This window comes from Sorex araneus, chromosome 1 (assembly GCF_027595985.1).
Source record: "Sorex araneus isolate mSorAra2 chromosome 1, mSorAra2.pri, whole genome shotgun sequence".
In the NCBI taxonomy this organism is placed as follows: domain Eukaryota; kingdom Metazoa; phylum Chordata; class Mammalia; order Eulipotyphla; family Soricidae; genus Sorex; species Sorex araneus.
The window spans coordinates 237,006,121-237,023,572 of NC_073302.1; the positions used below are offsets into that span (position 1 = coordinate 237,006,121).

At 40.6% G+C, this 17,452-nt stretch overlaps 1 protein-coding gene across 4 annotated transcripts in view; it reads right to left on the minus strand.

The window, feature by feature from the left end:
- Positions 1-17,452, minus strand: part of FRY (FRY microtubule binding protein) — a 474,614-nt gene that overhangs the window by 117,302 nt on the left and 339,860 nt on the right. For all 4 annotated transcript variants that reach the window (XM_055132608.1, XM_055133183.1, XM_004604538.2 and 1 more), the window contains 5 exons: positions 16,775-16,882; positions 7,730-7,988; positions 5,390-5,572; positions 3,031-3,117; positions 62-321 (listed from right to left, as the gene is read on the minus strand). In XM_055132608.1, coding sequence (XP_054988583.1) covers positions 62-321; positions 3,031-3,117; positions 5,390-5,572; positions 7,730-7,988; positions 16,775-16,882 — 897 coding nt within the window. The remainder of the gene's footprint in view (positions 1-61; positions 322-3,030; positions 3,118-5,389; positions 5,573-7,729; positions 7,989-16,774; positions 16,883-17,452) is intronic.

Here is a 17,452-nt window from a genome sequence, read left to right on the forward strand (position 1 = left end):
ATGAATGATGAGGCCCTGGGTGACAGTGAAAAGGACAAACTGGAAGTCACAAGAGGCTTACTTTGGATCCACAAGTGGCATGACTGACTGAAGCCGAGTGAAGGCATAGGGCCAGGCGTAGCTGAGGGCAGTGGGGCAGTGCTTGGGCAAGTTTTCCTGCCGGAGGAAACTGAAAAGACAGAGAACCCAGGGGTCTTTGACAGACTGGGCAAATATCCAAACGTGGGAAGGGCTCTTCACATCATAATGGCTGTTGACCAGGACCGCGTTCCACTCCACCAGCCACTGCAGATCCACACTGTGGGTTAGTGGCAATGTTGCCTGTGGGTGCAAGAAGCAGAAGTGAATCAACACTGACTGCTAAGTTATATGTCCACATTATAAATAACTTGGCATAAGTGCCCCTTCTTCCGTAGGGCTCTTCCTGACCTCTGCAATGGGTCCAGCTTTGAATTAAAACTCCCTCTCATGCCACCAAACAGGCCTTGGTTTGTAGCCACTGTTGTCTCCTATGCTACACTGCAAGCAGGTAAAGTGCAGAGTTGAAAAATTTGGGTCATGTTTCCTAGTTCTACTGTTACATGATTAGAACACAAAAGCTAATGTATTTTTCAAACAAATACATCACAATTAATTTAAACCTGACCACTGATCTAACCTTCTCAAAATTCTGAAGCTATTAATGTCTAAGATTCACAGGTATGTTTTTCATACCTTTAATCCATATTTTCTTTTTTGCTATTTATTTTATTGTATCACCATGAGATACACAGTTACAGAGCTGTTCATGGCGGGTTTCAGTCATACAATGTTCCAATACCCATTCCTCCACAGGTGCACATTTCCTACCACATGTTTCCTACCACACAGGAGTTTCTCTCCTGCCACCCCCTCTCCAGCCTGTCTTCATGGCAGGTGCTCTCTCTCTCTCTCTCTCTCTCTCTCTCTCTCTCTCTCTCTCTCTCTCTCTCTCACTCTCCTCTTAGGAATTATGGTTTGCAATACAGATCCATATTTTTAAAGACTTTGATCCTTATTTTACCTTGATCAGAAATAACCACCTTCCTATGTCAAAGAGAAGCAACTGCAGAAGGTGGTTGAGCACGGTGACTTTTCTGAAGGGCATTTTACTGATGCTTTTTAGTTTAGATACTGCTTTTCTTGTACTATGGTGTCAAGCAAAACCAGTACATTCTAAAATTCTTTGAAATGTCCATACTGATAACAAAATGCACTCATATTTCCATTTAAGTTTAGGGAAGACCAAGTTTCAAGTAATTTAACTGTTGTGCCAGGAGAAATTTGCTCTGTTTGTGAGGCATTTAAAGTGATTCATTTCTGTTGTGTACAAGTTCCTGTAAGTAAGAGGTTGATAACGGTGGCCTCTGGCTAATGGCTTGTCATGGGGGACTACCCGAGCTTCATAGCTAGAGAGCTGAGACTCCAATGCAGGTTCAATGCACAGCCTGTGACCTGGGAAAAGGACTAAACATCCCAAAATCTCTGTCTGCTTAATTTATGACTTGGAAATCACAATGCTGAGCTCCTCACTTAATCTTTAGGTAAGCTGCATGAGAACAGGATATAAAAACACCCAGCACAAAGCCAGACCTACTTGCCTTCACAGCCTTCTCCTTTCCTCTGTGACTTCCAAAGTGCCTGCTTTGACCTATGACCCCCAGCTCAACATTTTGATACTGGTAAACAATGCAATACCAGTGCCCATTCTCCTCCACCAATGTTCTCAGTATCCCTCCCACCACCCCCACCCCAACCCATACCACCCCACCCTGCCTCTGTGACAGGGCATCTTTTGGTCTCTCTCCTGTTGGATGTTGTAGTTTGCAATAGAGGTATTGAGTGGCCATCATACAATTCTGAGTTCAACTGCTACAGATATGGGTTTTACTGCTTTTTTCCCATGTGACTTATGTTTTAAGTTTCAGTGGAGACAAATATGATACTAAATGTGAAAGCACTTTGTAAATGTCAAGCACTGTATAGGTCCCATAGTGTTTGGTTTAATAAGAAAAATTAATTTCCTTAAAGAATGCTGGGGTTAGTTCTAATCATTGACCAATTCTCCTAACCTCTGTTTTCCTTGGTCATGGATATTATTCTTATAATATATATATAATATTATATACCAATATTGCAAACCACAATGCCCAAAAGGGGGGGAGAGAGAGAGAGAGAGAGAGAAGAGGAAGAGGAGGAGGAGGAGAAAGAGGAGAAGGAGGAGGAAGAGGGGGAGGAAGAGGAGGAGGAAGAAGAGGAAGAGGAGGAAGAAGAGGAAAAAAGAAAAGAAGAAGAAGGAAGAAGAAGAGGAAGAGGAAGAAGAAGAAGGAGGAGGAGAAGTAGGAGGAGGAGAAGAAGAAGAAGAAGGAGAAGAAGAAGAAGAAGAAGAGGAAGAAGAAGAGGAAGAGAAAGAAGAAGGAGTAGGAGCAGGAGGAGGAGGAGGAAGAGGAGCACCTGTCATAAGGCAGGTAGGGTGTGGGGGGTGGGGGTGATCGGAAGGAACCTGGGACAATGGTGCTGGGAAACATACACTGGTGAAGGGATGAGTGTTGGAATACTGTATGACTGAAATCCAATCATGAACAGCTTTGTAATGGTCTATCTCACAGTGATTCAATAAAACAGTTGAAAAAAAAGAATGCTGGGGAATTCTCCTTTGAGATGAAAGTTTGCAAAATATTGTCTACATTCCTAAGGACCCATTTTATTTTAAATGTATCTGAATGTCGCTCAAGTTAGAATTTGGAAAACTAGCCTTGTAACAAGTACCCTTTTTATCACTCTATTAACCTGACATAAAGCCTAAGAATTCTTCATACTTTGTCTTTGTCCCTCTTTTTCAGGCAAGAAAATGCATACTGGTGAAGGAATGGGTGTTAGAACACTGTATGACTGAAAATTTTGTGTTTATCTCATGGTGATTGAACAAAATAAATGAACCAATAAATTAAATGAACAAGGCCTTACCCCCACCAAAAGAACTATTAGCTATCAGGTCAAATGTATACTTACTGAATCTGAAACAGCTACGTGAATAAAACTTTCGAGAATGGAAGAACTTAGTTGATCCATGACATCAATCATAGGCCGGTCATCATCCTGTACAAAGGGGAGGTGATTACTCTGCTTGGGAAAATTAATCCTCCCACCACCTCCCATCTTTGTCTAGTGCATGAAGCAGAACAGCTTGCAAGACAGTGATAAGGGTTTCTCATAGGAAAGTGAGTGCCAAGACACTGAGAGGTCGTGAATAAAATTCCCGAGATTCTGAGTTTAGTCTTGCAAGTTTCAGAAGATAATTAGAGCTTCAATTTCACATTTACTAGAAAAAAATAGTGCCTGAATTTCTAAGACGTGTGTGAGAGCAAGAGTCTGAGTACCAGTATTAAATATCATTCCACAAAGTGTTCCTTAAATCACTGCAGAATGTATTGTCACTAGTTTAAGGAATGAAAATCCTATTTCAAAGTGGGAGGGGTTCCAATGATCCATGGTTGAGAGATATTGGTACTTTGGGTTCATAACACAGCTATTATGAAGGGTTGTGAAGTTATATTTCTAAAACATATATAGTCTTATAAACCAATCTTACTTTGGTTAAAGTATTTTTTTAAAGATTTGTTATCAGAAGGCTGAAATATTACTAAATTCAGAGAGCTGTTAAAATTATTTTTAAAAAAACGATTGTGATTGAATTTTAGTTAAAAATAACTGTCACAGAGTCTGACTATTGTTGAAGGTATCTAAGTTGTGGAGAGCAGTTAGGTAAAGGAAATAAGTTGGAAATCATAGACTCTCTTATAGGAAATTCTTCTACATAAATAGTGCCTGCCTATGTTTTTTATAAATATGAGTAGCACCTGCTATCTATAGAGAAGGCAATAAATTAAAAATTATTGGGTCAGGGAGATGACTCAGAGGACTGAAGCTCTTTGCTTTGAATGTGGAAGACCCTGGGTTTGATCCTCTGGGCACTGTTAGGAGTAACCTCCAGGCACCACTGAATGTAGCCCCCAAAACAAAAAAAAAATGTTTAAAAAATTTTAGTAGCTTGGGGCTGGAGTGATAGTGCAGTGGGTCGGGTGCTTGCTTTGTACACAGCCCACCACGGTTGGATCCCAGCACTCCATATGGTCTCCTGAGCCTGCCAAAAGTGGTCCCTGAGTGCTGAGCCAGGAGTAAGCCCTGAGCACAGCAGGGTGTGGCCACTAGAAAAACAAATCGTAGCTTTAGAGGAAAGTCTTGGAGAATCTTTATTCATGAATATATATGAAAATGTGTGGTTGATCAAGGAAAGCAGCATAAGAGAAACCGTTTGACGCTGACTGGTGGAGCAGCAGCTAAGTACAGGGGCTTCAGAGGCAGATAAATCTGGCCCTGAAACCTGGCTCTGTTAATCCTGCTGATGCTGGATTCATTCATTCTCCTTAAAACCTCAGTCTCAGTCTCTGCATATTAGGAAATAAGGATAATACTAATTCTTAGTCTACTGCAAGAGTTAAATGTGATACACACATGGTATTCACCATCACCATCACAATGAGAGACATAATGGTGAGACGAAATATAGCATGTTTAGATATCTGATTTCCAGATATCAGAAATTTAGTTCTAAATACATCAGAAGGCTATCTGAAGACATTGAACAGCCTGAGAGGAGCTGGTAATATTTGGAAAGGACAATGAAATATTGAAGATAATATAGTCAAGGTAAGTGATTTAAAACAAAATAGAAGGCAGAATTTTTCTAAAGAAGTACATGACATAAAACAACAACAACAACAACAACAAAAACCCAACCCCACAATCTTTTCTCATCCTCTCCTGCCTGGGTTTTCCATCTGTGCATGGGGCAGGGAGCTGGAATCCTATCATGCTTCATGGGAATGGCTTGGCGAATTCCCATCTCTGGGGATATGTTTTATGGTGATGCTATTTTTCTAATATCATTGAGTTGAAAAAGAATCAGAAACAGAAACACTAGCCACAGTGTTTGGTACCCTCATATATTTTTTTAAATTTTTAATTATTTTCTTAAGTTCATTCTCTGCTAGAAAATCTCTAACTTTTTCTTCATTTGAGGTACACTGCCTCAAATATAAAAAAAAAAGTGAAAAAAAAAAAAAGATCCATTCTTCACTTAACCAAGGGAGCCATCTCTAAGAGAACCAGGAGAGGGTCTTTTCAGAGTTCTCTCTGGGAAACCAAGAAAACTACTATACAAGGAAAAACCTGACAATAAAGCATTGCCTAACATCAGGTGAGACGAAAGTACCCAAGTAATACAGTATTGTTGCATCTATGGTCTCGAACCTAAGCCTTAAGACTGCTGAAACAGATGAACTGGTAAATTCAAAGGGATAATTTATACCTCAGGCTGACCCAGGGCGAGAAATAAAGCTCGAATTTCCTTGAGGATTAAAACAGATAGTTTTCGAGTGGCCACCTGGAAGCTGCAGAGTAACACCAGAGCGAAGCCCTCCACGGCATGAAGGACACTGCAGTGTGGCCCTCGTTCCGATGGAATTCTGTGGCTGGAGCCATTGGGAATTAGCTGTCACGAAATAACAACAGTTAGAGAAAAATAACAATGGAAGAAAACGTCCTCTAATATATACATTATCAGGTGGGTCAAAACTTCTACTCTTAAGCAATGATGACAGTACAACAGATCTCTGAGTAATTAATATTCATGAAGCATCACAGATTGCTTTTTGTTTTCCAGATCAATTGTTGCTTTAGAATACTATCAACCATCTGTTACCTCTGATAAGATATAGCTTTTTAAAGGACACTAATATCAACAAAAACTACTTCTATCTGTACTGGAGATTAGATTATGTATTTGATAAAATCAAATCAATTTGTCATTCCTTAGCTTCTCCACAGACTTTAAGATACTGTTCAACTGAATTTTAAAAATGTTACTTCCTATTTAACCTTACTTATTTGTACGTTAGATCTTAATATAGGTTTTGCCAGTTTTGACATGAGCTCTGACAGTCTCCAAATCATAAGTGAGTGAGTTTAAACCACAGGTGAGTCAGATAAGAAGACAGATTTCACCTTTATTTCCATTTTCCTTGTACAAACACATGGAATACTTCTTTCTACCCATTATCATTTGATACATGAAGAACACAAGGCAGGAGGATTGTACTGCATATCATCTCTGATGTTAGACTATTTGGGTGCCTAATTGTGCTACACACACAATTACACTTCCATGAGCTTCTAGAACATTCCTTACACTCTCACTATGCTCTTCCCTGACCAGACACTTTTCTCCATTTGCTCATTTTTCAGAATGTTTCTTGTTATTTTTGTCTATTGCTTTTGGGTCACAGTCAGCGATGTTCAGGGGTTATTCCTGCCTCTGCACTCAAGAATTACTCCTGGCTTTGCTTGGGGGACCATACAGGATGCTGGGGATTGAGACCAGGTCAGCTGTGTGTAAGGCAAATGCCTACCTGCTGTACTATAGTTCCTGCCCCTAGAATGCTTCTTTAAAATTGAGGTTTAATTGACACACCACATGATTTAGTTTAATGTGGACAACATAATTCAGTATTGGTATATTGTCAAATAACAATCCTAATGTGTCTGGGTAATCCATCACCATGCATAGTTCATTTTTTTTCCTCTCATGATGAGAAGTTTTAAGATATGCTTCCTTATATAGACAACACACCTTCATTAACTATAATCATGATGGTGTTCAACACATCCTTAGGGTTTATTTTGTAACTGAACATTTGTAACTTTGAATTCCCTTTACCCATTTTGGAAACCCTTCCTCTGTCAACCAAGAATTTTTATTTTGTTTGTTTTATGAACTAGTGTGTGTGTATGTGTGTGTGTGTGTGTGTGTGTGTGTGTGTGTGTGTGTGAAAGGGTCCATGTATAGGTTATATCATCTAATATTTGTATTTTTCTCACTTATTTCACTAAGAATAATATCCTCAAGATTATCCATGTTGGGGCTGGAGCGATAGCACAGTGGGTAGGGCATTTGCCTTGCATGAAGCCAACCCGGGTTTGATTCCCAGCATCCCATATGGTCCCCAGAGCACCACCAGGAGTAATTCCTGAGTGCAGAGCCAGGAGTAAGCCCTGGGTGTGACCCAAAAAGAAAAAGAAAAGAAAAATCATTCATGTTGTGACAAATGATAGTACTTCTATTTTTTATGACTCAAGAATTCTTCTGTGTGTGTGCATATTCATATGCTAATACCAAACCACCACCTTGCTCTCCTCCTCTTCAACCTGCTCTCCAAAATGTTATTACTACACTTTTACTATTCAGGACTTAGTCATGAAAGAATAGAGAAACTAAAAGACAGCATCTTACACTTTGTGGATACAGGTAACCAATATGCTGTTGACCAGAAATAACAATATCTAACTTTCATATATCCACATCTAGCTTTATTGCTATTTGATTTTACAAATAGATTTAAAATCATGAGTCTAAAAAAATTTCAATTTCTGCTCTCTAAATGCTCCCATCAATGTTAACAATCTAACCTGATATGGTAGATTTTTATCTGAATTTTTTGGTCACAATTTAAGCAGATGTGAAAATAAAGTCAGCACAAGGGAGAAAGTTTCCAGTATCTGAATGTAAGTCTGCAAGTTCTCTAGGCTGCAACTTACTGACATACATAGCACATTAATGAGTGCAAATTGGTGGGAAGAGTGTCAAAATCACCTCTGAATTCCTGATTTTGTTGGCTTGTTCATAGACCTTCCCTTGAGTTTGTATGACAAGTTTCCACTGTGTGAGCAGTTGAAGCAGTAACTTCAGTGATGAATCAAGGAGTGTGTGGTGCATGTCATTTACTTCACGGAGCAGGAAGTTGGTGAAGCCAAACAGCACATCTTCCCTCCAGTCTGAGAAGTCAACCAATAAACCCTGAAGAGAATTTTGTGCAATATGTCGCAATTCATCATCCATGTGAATAGAGAGCCTGTGAAATAAAGAGAAGACCAAAACATAAATTATGTCTTACATTCACTTTTTTTCCTGTACCTAGATCTTAAGTACATCATAATTCCTAAAAGAAACATGGAGAACTTTAAGCTGGTCTTCCAGTGAAGGCTTGTCAAAGGCAGGAATATCCAAACTTTCCTTGTACTTAATTCAGAGGCTTCATTTTCCCACAAAAAAAATTTCACGAGGAATTCTAATATGTAGCACATGAAATCTGAGTATCTCTGACTGCACATAAGGTAAAGAGAGACCCCAATCTGTTTTGGGGAGCATGTACTCCTTCCCCTAACAAGGCTTTAGGGTTTGAAAACACTAATTTATGAAACACACTTGAAATCATTTTCTCATCTTAGTTTGTTATTTTTATAGACATTTGCATCTGCGTATGGCCTTAAGTAAGTACCCAAAGACTCACCCACCCCAACAGAGCCCCAGCAGCTGAAAACATCCAGAACTCAATCACCACTGTGCTCATAGCCAATCTCCACAGACTCGGACGAGCCTCATCCATGAGTGAATCTGCTGAAAAACTCAGGTATGCAGGTTTTGTGACTGAAATCTCCAGGCTCTCATGGAGTTGAGAATGGGCTCTCTCTCCCCATCTCCCTGTGCTTCCAGGAGCCTCGCAGTCATGTCCACCAACTGCTGCTAACGCCATATAAACTTATTAATGGCCATGATCCAGAGAATCACAAAAAAATCTTGGAAGAGAGCAACAAGCTGCAGATGCCTCTGGACCCCAAAGTCAACATCCAGTTAAAAACTTAACTCCAGTTGTATCACCCAATTTAGAATTTTCTAATGCCTAAAGCATCTGACAGCACTTGCAGCTATGCGACATCTCATACTCTACACCACTGATATGTCAGGAATAGAACACCACATTGGATGGGGCACAAAGTAGAAGGTCACTAATCTCAATTAAAAAAATGTGTACATATTATATATGTATGCTGTGTGCTAATATATATATGTATCTGTCTATAATCTATCTATATATATTAGCATACAGTCTGTAACAGCATGGTTTTAAAATCTCTTATACAATGGCTTAATGGCACTAGGCTGAGATACAACAATATTCACACACTTTATGGAAACTTTTTGAATCATTTTTAGCAGATTATTCATAGCAAGCAATACAAAATAAATTATTTAGGGCCTGCTCTTGAAGCATGTTTGGGTAGTGGTTGGGAAAATTCTAACTACTGGTGGTGAGAAGGTGTAATGGTGGTAGGATGGGTGTTGTAATACTGAATATAATAAATTATTGTGAGCAACTTTATAAAAATAAAATTAAAATTAAAAAAAAAGTACCCAAAGATGATGACAGAACATCTTTCCAGGACAAGGACAGCAGACAACAGGCATTCAGTAATATTTACTCTTGCTGATACCAATAATATTTACTCTTGCTGATACCAATCAAGGTTATGAATTGAGTTGCTTTCTCCTTCGATCCCACTGGGCCCACACCAATATTTTAATCCAAACCTTCAATCCTTCAAAATGTGACATTCTTTGGAAACAGAGCTATCACTGATAGATCTAACTAAGTTAAGATAAAATCACACTGGAGTAAACAGTACTTAATCTAATTTGATGTGGTTATATCATAAAGGGATTTTCTTTTTATTTGTTTGTTTGTTTGTTTATCTTGCTTTGGGGTGGCTACATCTTGGGGGCTATTCTTGGTTCAGGAGTAAACCCTGGAGGTGCTCAGGGAACCATATGTGATACAGATGACTCAAATCAGGGTCAGGAGGATATAAAGCAAGTGTTTTCACCCTTGTACTATCTTTCCATTCAATGTAAGGGGAAATCTGGAGACATATGAACACAGGGAGCATGTCCTATGATGATGATGACAGAGATCATGCATGCATCATGCTATGGTTCACAAGCCAAGAAATGCCCATGTGTCAGCAATCAACAGACAGAAGAGAAGATTCTCAGAGCGAAAGCTCTAACGGCATTTTCCTTTTGAACTTCTACCCTTTTGATTCATGAGACTTTATTATCACAGTCCTAGGAAGTAGCCAGAGTCGTGAAACAAGACAAAAAGCTCTCTTAGAGTCAAGATCAATGCCATATCATAACCTGTTCAGATTAGTGTTTCTTAAAGTGGGTGATATTGCCTTCTGGGGGCTTTGGAATGATGGATGGCGTCTGTAGACGCCTCCAGAAAAAACATGGGGTGCTTTTTGTTTATCTGCTAACAGAAGGTAGATTTTCAGGGGGCTCTGAGTAATTGGGGCAACAGGCCAAAAAAGTTTAGGAAATCAACCTCTGAGAAGTCCAAGTAAATGACATTCCTTTCAGTTTTCCAAGTAAGATGAATTCTCCTCCATGTTCAACTTGGCTCTTATTCACAATTTGCGATGCGGATTGCAGGGATGCGTTTAGGACTGAGAACCATGAAAGTGAGGATTGGGAGTCTGCTCTAAGGGTGGCCACACGTTTGACAATGAAGAGGCTCAAAAAGATCCTTGAAGCACAGACAAGTCAAGGCAGTGGAGGAGCCCAGAGAACAGAGGCCCAGTTGCCAATGACACTGGAATATCTGACAGCAGGAGTGAGGAGTCCAGGCTATCACAGGGATGAATGATACTGACCCATGAAGGCGTGTGATATGGCAGCAGATTGGGGAGAAGATGAAGCTGTGACGGGACAAGAATGCTCATGGGTCTGTCTCCGAAAAGACATGTGCAGGGGTCATGTGCAGGGGACATGCGCCCATGGGTCTATCCCCGAAAGGACACTGCCCACTCTAGCCAGTGGCTAATACCCACGGCTTTCTTTTTGGGTCATACCTGGTGATGCACAGGGGTTACTCCTGGCTCATGCACTCAGGAATTACTCCTGGCGGTGCCTGGGGGACCATATGGGATGCTGGGAATCGAACCTGGGTCAGCTGCAAATGCCCTACCCGCTGTGCTATGTCCCCAGTGCCCACTGCCCCCTCCCTCTGCCAGCCTTTTTATTTTGACTTTTATTGGATTTCAGTTCAATCAACACAAATCTGTCTGTGAGATACATGCAGATTTGATAGAACAAAAAAAAGGAACAAAAAAGGAACTTAGCAAATAAAAGAGAAAGGAAAGACAAAGAAAGAAAGGAGAAAGGTCTCTGGGGTCCAGAGACATTGTCAAGCTACTGTGAGCACTCAGGTCAGGCAGGAGAGTGGCATGGAGTGGGCCTGGGACACAGTTCAACTGGCCTAGTTCCTGCTTTGCCATGCTGTTATCCCTGGTTCCCGGAGCATTCCCAGGAATGACCCGGGAGCACTGAGCTATGTGGGGCCCCTTGCCATTGGATGTGGCTCCCAAACCCAACCAAATCCAACTCAACCAACCAAGGCAAAACCGCGTGGTACTGGTTGGCATCTTTGCAGGCCCTTGTCTAGGTTTGTCTAGCAAACACGTATCTGAACCACCACAGAAAAACCATGCCAGTAAGGAAGATCAGGCTCTTGCTTGCCAAATAAACAACTGCAGTTACACTCAAACAACTGAGATTGAGAGGGGCAGTCTGGAACAGAGAACAGAAAGGCTTTCAAAGAAGGCAGCTCACAAAAGAGTCTGATGAGCTTTGGGAATCAATACCCCATCTCTTGACATGCTGAGCTGGCGTCCTGGGACCTAGGATATGGTAACAGGTATGTGACAACCCAAATATGAAGCCGTTGAGGGGGCTCAAAAGGACTCTGCAGTGACAAGTGGAAAGAGAAGAGGAGAGTCCTGCTGCTGGCATGGGGACACAGGCTGTGCCCAGCCTGATCAAACAGGTGGCAGACATGTACAGGCCAAAGCAACTGGGCTAAGGAGCCAGATGCCTTGTCTGCAGTGATGCATGGGGGTAAATGATGTGCTCCCACAAAGCCTGCTACTGAATGAGCAAGGATGTGGGGTAAATAAGGGAAAATCAGAACTAGAACAAGGCTACCTTCTTACTTGGTAATATCAGACAATTGACTTCTTCTGGGTACATGTTGGAGGTAGGGGGTTGGGCCACATCCAGCAGTGCTCAGGGCTTATTGTTCAGGGCTCATTCTTGGCAGTTCTCAGGGAATACTATTGGTGCCAGGGATTGACCTTATGTGCAAGGGAGGCGCTTTAAATTCTGTACTATCTCTCTGGTGAGCTCCTGATTCGAAGGGTAACAGCTTAGTACCTTTTTCTGACCTGATTGCATAGAGGTGCACGAATGAAAAGGAATGATTCAAACTCACAAGCCATATTCAGAAGTAAAGGCCAGTTAGGGGAAACGGACATCTAAACTCCATCGGGATGAGTGAAAGGTTATTGGGAGAGGTAGGGAGACTGCTGCTTCCTAACGCCAGGGGCAACAGAGGCAGAAGTACTCATAGAGAGAAGACCCAGAGACCGACGCTTCCCAAAGGAAGGCCTGGCAGATAAGATTGTTGACCTTTAGAACAGTCCATCAGAAATCATGGAAATTTTTTTCTCTGCAGGTTTTAAAAAATAGACTCCCACCTACTGCAGTGCTTTGAAATATATCACCATTAAAATAAAGAAATATGATTAAGTCGTTTATTGAGGCAATACTTGTAATGGAGACTAGTTCTCACTTGGCTGGACAAACAGACATTTTCCATTACTTAGGCATATGCTGAAAAGTGAAATGGCAAAGGATAAGATCATGGAATTGTGTAGGCACTGGCCCATAATTTTTCATAAATTATAAAGAAACACCGCAGTAAATATATTATGTGTCATTTTTACATAAGACCTTTTCATTTCCATTTCACTTTTACATTTCCATGTAAAATTCTGAAAGTTTGAGCAACTGACTTCACTGAAGCAGTTCATTCTCCTTATCTGAAAATAGGAATAACTGTGCTCAGTTTTCCTAATGGAAGGTATTCAAAAATGCACCCTGCATCATGGCATTATATATAACTCAACTTCACAGATGCCTAAAAATAACTAACATTTGCCCAAAGCTTACTGTGTTCTCAGTCCTCTGCCAGGTGATTTATATGCATGACTTAATCTTTAAAAACCCTATTACAAAGTTTTGAGAAAAGAACAACAAATATTGACTATCAAGCCCTTCGCGCCTGTATCATGCTGCAGGAACTGACAAAATAGGAGTCTGTAGATGTGGGAGAAAGGGCCTTCCCGCTGGAAACATCTGACAGAATTAGAGAACAGAGAGACAATTGCCCAGGAGAGAAGGGAACGCCCTCTCCCATCTGGAGGACACTTGGGGGACCCAAGATCAGACGGGAAGGCTCTGCTAACACAGGACTTATATCTTGGTGTTCTGAGAGCCATCGTGGAAGGATTCCTCACTCCTGGGTATTGTGAGCGGACTGAGCAACACGGACATAATCAGAGATGTCACAGTAACTTGGAGAGATGGGTTTTCCACTTCCATTCCATGAAGCGTTGTTATGGTTACCAAACACCAGAGTTTATGTGGTACTGAGCCATTATCTGAACTGCTGGGAGTGGGGTGCTCGGGCAGTTTTGTGGGAGATAACCCTGAAACTTTCCGCTCAGGGAGTTGTGCTGGGACAAACAGGGAGCTGGTGTGAACATGAGCCTGTGAAGAAAACCCAGCTTTTCCTCCAGTAAAAGTGTACCAGAGACGTGACTGTGAAATGTCTAAACGGCCTCACACCTCTCTGACTAGACCATCAAGAGAACCTAATCCAAACACAACTGGATTATAAGGTAATAAAATGACCAAAGGGTCTAAACTCATAATTTTTGTTATTGAATTGTCTCCCTCTTGTCCACTGACACCCTTGGTGTTCCATGAAGAGGCTCATTTTCTTAGAGGTTAATAGCCACTGACAGCTAGTGCCTCACGCACTCCGGAAATGGCTCCTCTGAGATCAGCCTCTGGGATTTTTTTTCAGGCTTATCAGAGAGTACTTTTGATTGGCTTCCCATTTAAGTCCAATCATGTTCTTTATTTTTGTTCCAAGTTCTAACCTCTCAAGGATAATTATTTGCACTTTTTCCCTCCCCCTCATAAGACAGTGCCACTGCTTTAGGGTTGGCAAGAATCTATATAACAATACAAAATGTGACGTGCCATAACAGCACATTCCAGCCATGTCCAATAGAATTCCCTCGCACACCTGGCACTGAGGTTTGCACACTTAGGTGTCACTGGATTAGACAAATGTGTTGATCCAAGAGGCAAAAATATATCACTCAGAGTCACAAGAAAATAACAATGGAGACCTCCAGCATGCTGCATAACACTTAAAAATTTAGGATTTGGGGGCTGGAGTGACAGGACAGCAGGCGGTGTGCTTGCCTTGCATGTGGCCAACCCAGGTTCAATGGTCAGCATCTCATATGTTCCTCTGGTTCCCACTATGAGTAATACCTGAACGCAGAGCCGGGAGCAACCCTGATCACTGCTGGGTATGTTCCCAAAACAACAACAAAAATTTAGGGATTTCACACAGTAGGGAAACAACAAATGTCATCAGAAATCAGAACTGAAGGTCTGTCTATAGGACTGAGCTTACATGGGAGGGAATTTTTGGAGGGGTCCTTGTTACACTGGTGGAGGGAGAAGGGCTCTCCAGTGATGGGAATGATGTATGCATAAAAAGTATAATTAACAGGACAGTAAATCCCAGTAATGCAATAAAAATATTTTTTTACAAAAAAAATCAGGATTTTAAAGCAGTAGTATGTGTTGTCACCAATTAGAACCATATCAAAATAAGTGAAATTTTACTTAAACTTAACTGGCAACTTTCTTTGCTGAGTCCATTGAGCTTGGGTTAACCAAAATAACATTTGCTTTATGTCACTTTACCTTTCGATAGCACAGAGGGTAGGACGACCTGGTTCGATTCCTCTCCTCAGAGAGCCCAGCAAGCTACCAATAGTATCCTGCCTGCATGGCAGAGCCTGGCAAGCTACCCATGGTGTATTCCATATGCTAAAAACAGTAACAAGTCTCACAATGGAGATGTTACTGGTGCCCGCTTGAGCCAATCGATGAACAGCGGGATGACAGTGGTACAGTGCTACCTTTTCAACAATGCTATGGGGTAGGCAGTGTTATTCCAATTTTACCAAGAAGAAAAGACAGGCTGGACAGGCTGAGAAGTTAAGCAACTTATCTTCTTTTTTTTTTTTCTTTTGTTAAGCAACTTATCTTGATTCATACATTTTTCAGCATGTTATATCTTTACTTAAAAAAAAAATTAGCTCAGGGGCTGGAGCAATAGCACAGCGGGGAGGGTGTTTGCCTTGCACGCAGCCGACCCGGGTTCGATTCCCAGCATCCCATATGGTCCCCTGAGCACCGCCAGGGGTAATTCCTGAGTGCAGAGCCAGGAGTAACCCCTGTGCATCGCTAGTTGTGACCCAAAAAGCAAAAAAACAAACAACAAAACAAAAAACAAAAAACAAAACTTTAGCTCAGACAATAAAGATTTGTTGAAAATCCACCTTGCCAGTCTTTCTTCTACTCCCTTTTATCAATTAATTTCTAAATTTCTTTTGCAAAATCAAGGATGACTCTACCTCTTTCTCATTCCATTCCCTCTTTATACCCCACGTTTTTGTTTTGTTTTGTTTTGTTGCTTTTTTGGGTCACACCCGGCGATGCACAGCGCTTACTCCTGGCTCATGCACTCAGGAATCACTCATGGCGTTGCTGGGGAGACCATATAGGATGCCAGGGATGGAACCCAGTCGGCCGTGTGCAAGGTAAATGCCCTACCTGCTGTGCTATCACTCCGGCCCCAATATTCTCATGTTTTTAAATATATTTGCCTTTGAAACTATATTTAGGTAATAAATATAGTTAAATATAAATATAAATATAAATATAACTTAAAACTTGAGTTTTAAGTTAAAGACATGTATAACTGTTAACTAGCACATCACATAAACATTGAATCATTAAGTTTACTTAACTATAATGATACAATTTCACTCAAAGCAAATTAAGTTTGGGACTGAGTTAAATTGCATACAAAGTAGGATGGAGATGGTGATAATTATATGCTTTTTAGTAGCTTTCTCAAATACTCTAATTGGTTTAGGATCTCTGTTACCTCTTAGACACTTGATAGTCTTTGGTCTTAAAATTAGGGAATAGGGCTTGACTAATGAATTCTTTTCTAGTCTGTCTCATTTCATGACTTTGCTCATGTCACTCACCCACTTTCCCTTTCTGATTTCTTCTTTCAAGGGCAATTCAAGTTCTAACTTCTCCCCAAGATACTTGTTCACATTCCAATCTGCAATGATTCTTATACCCACTGAAGTAATCTATCATTTCTGTGCAACTAGTGTGAATAAATTCAAACTTTGGACTTTTAATTACCTTATGTGCTACATATTTGCTTTGACCTTTTATTTTACTTTTTTTTTTTTTTTTTGCAATTTATTCTAGTTGTAGGGGCACCTCCAGCAGTGCTCAGGGGTCATTCCTGGAAGTGCTTGGGGAATCACCTAAGATGCTAGATCAAACAGGGTCAGGGGTATGCAAAACAAGAGCCTCAAGCTCGCTAGTGTCTTTCTGTCCTCTAGCTTTGATTTCAAACCCTCTGAATGTGACGGGGGTGGGGGGCGGTAAGGAGGGGAAACTTCCTTTATTCCTCTTTGCTTCCACACAGTACTTAGTACTTAGAATAATGCTTCATTTAGTAAATATTGCCAGGTGTCAATGATCATCCTATTTTTTTCTTTAAGTAATCACAACTAGATATTAAAACCAATGCTGGTCATTAATGTCCATTATACTCTCACATACCTGGCCAGCAAGTCAATGAGTTCAAGTTTTGACATCCCATCAGGAAGCAGTCGAGGGATAGCAGCGACACAGGTCCTGAAAAGGTCAATTTTTGGCTTCCTCTCACCGCTGAAATTTGAAAACAAAGTTTAAACATAAGTCAAAAGAGTGTAAACATTTTTTTTTTTAAATGAAGTATGAGTAAGACTTGAGCTTCTGCTTTCTGAGTCAGCCTGGAATGGGCCCCTTGCTGTCTTTTGATATATTTCAGCTATTTATAGCTTGGTGATTTTTAAGATAATTTGTGAAAATTCAGATGTGCCCTAGACAATGGGTACATCTGGAAAGAGGAATGCTGAGAGCAACTGCCTTCTGTGATATGGCTTTGTCTTTCAGTTGGGTTCCATGGGATGTGGTTCCCACGGCTGTACCTGAACCTCTGAATTTAAAGACATGCATGAGTGGATCAGAATAAAAAATAAACAGTCATTCCTACATTAGCATTTATAATTGGATTTTAACATACAAAAGAAATGGTGCTAATAAGATAAATAAAATCTGTTAAGTTTCTCATCTGATAAGTTATATTTCCTCCAGAGTTTTCGTCCCCTTTTTTTTTTTTTTTTTTAAATTCTAATTGTTTTTTATTTTTTTATTTTATTTATTTATTTTTTTTTTAATTTATTTATTTTTAATTAG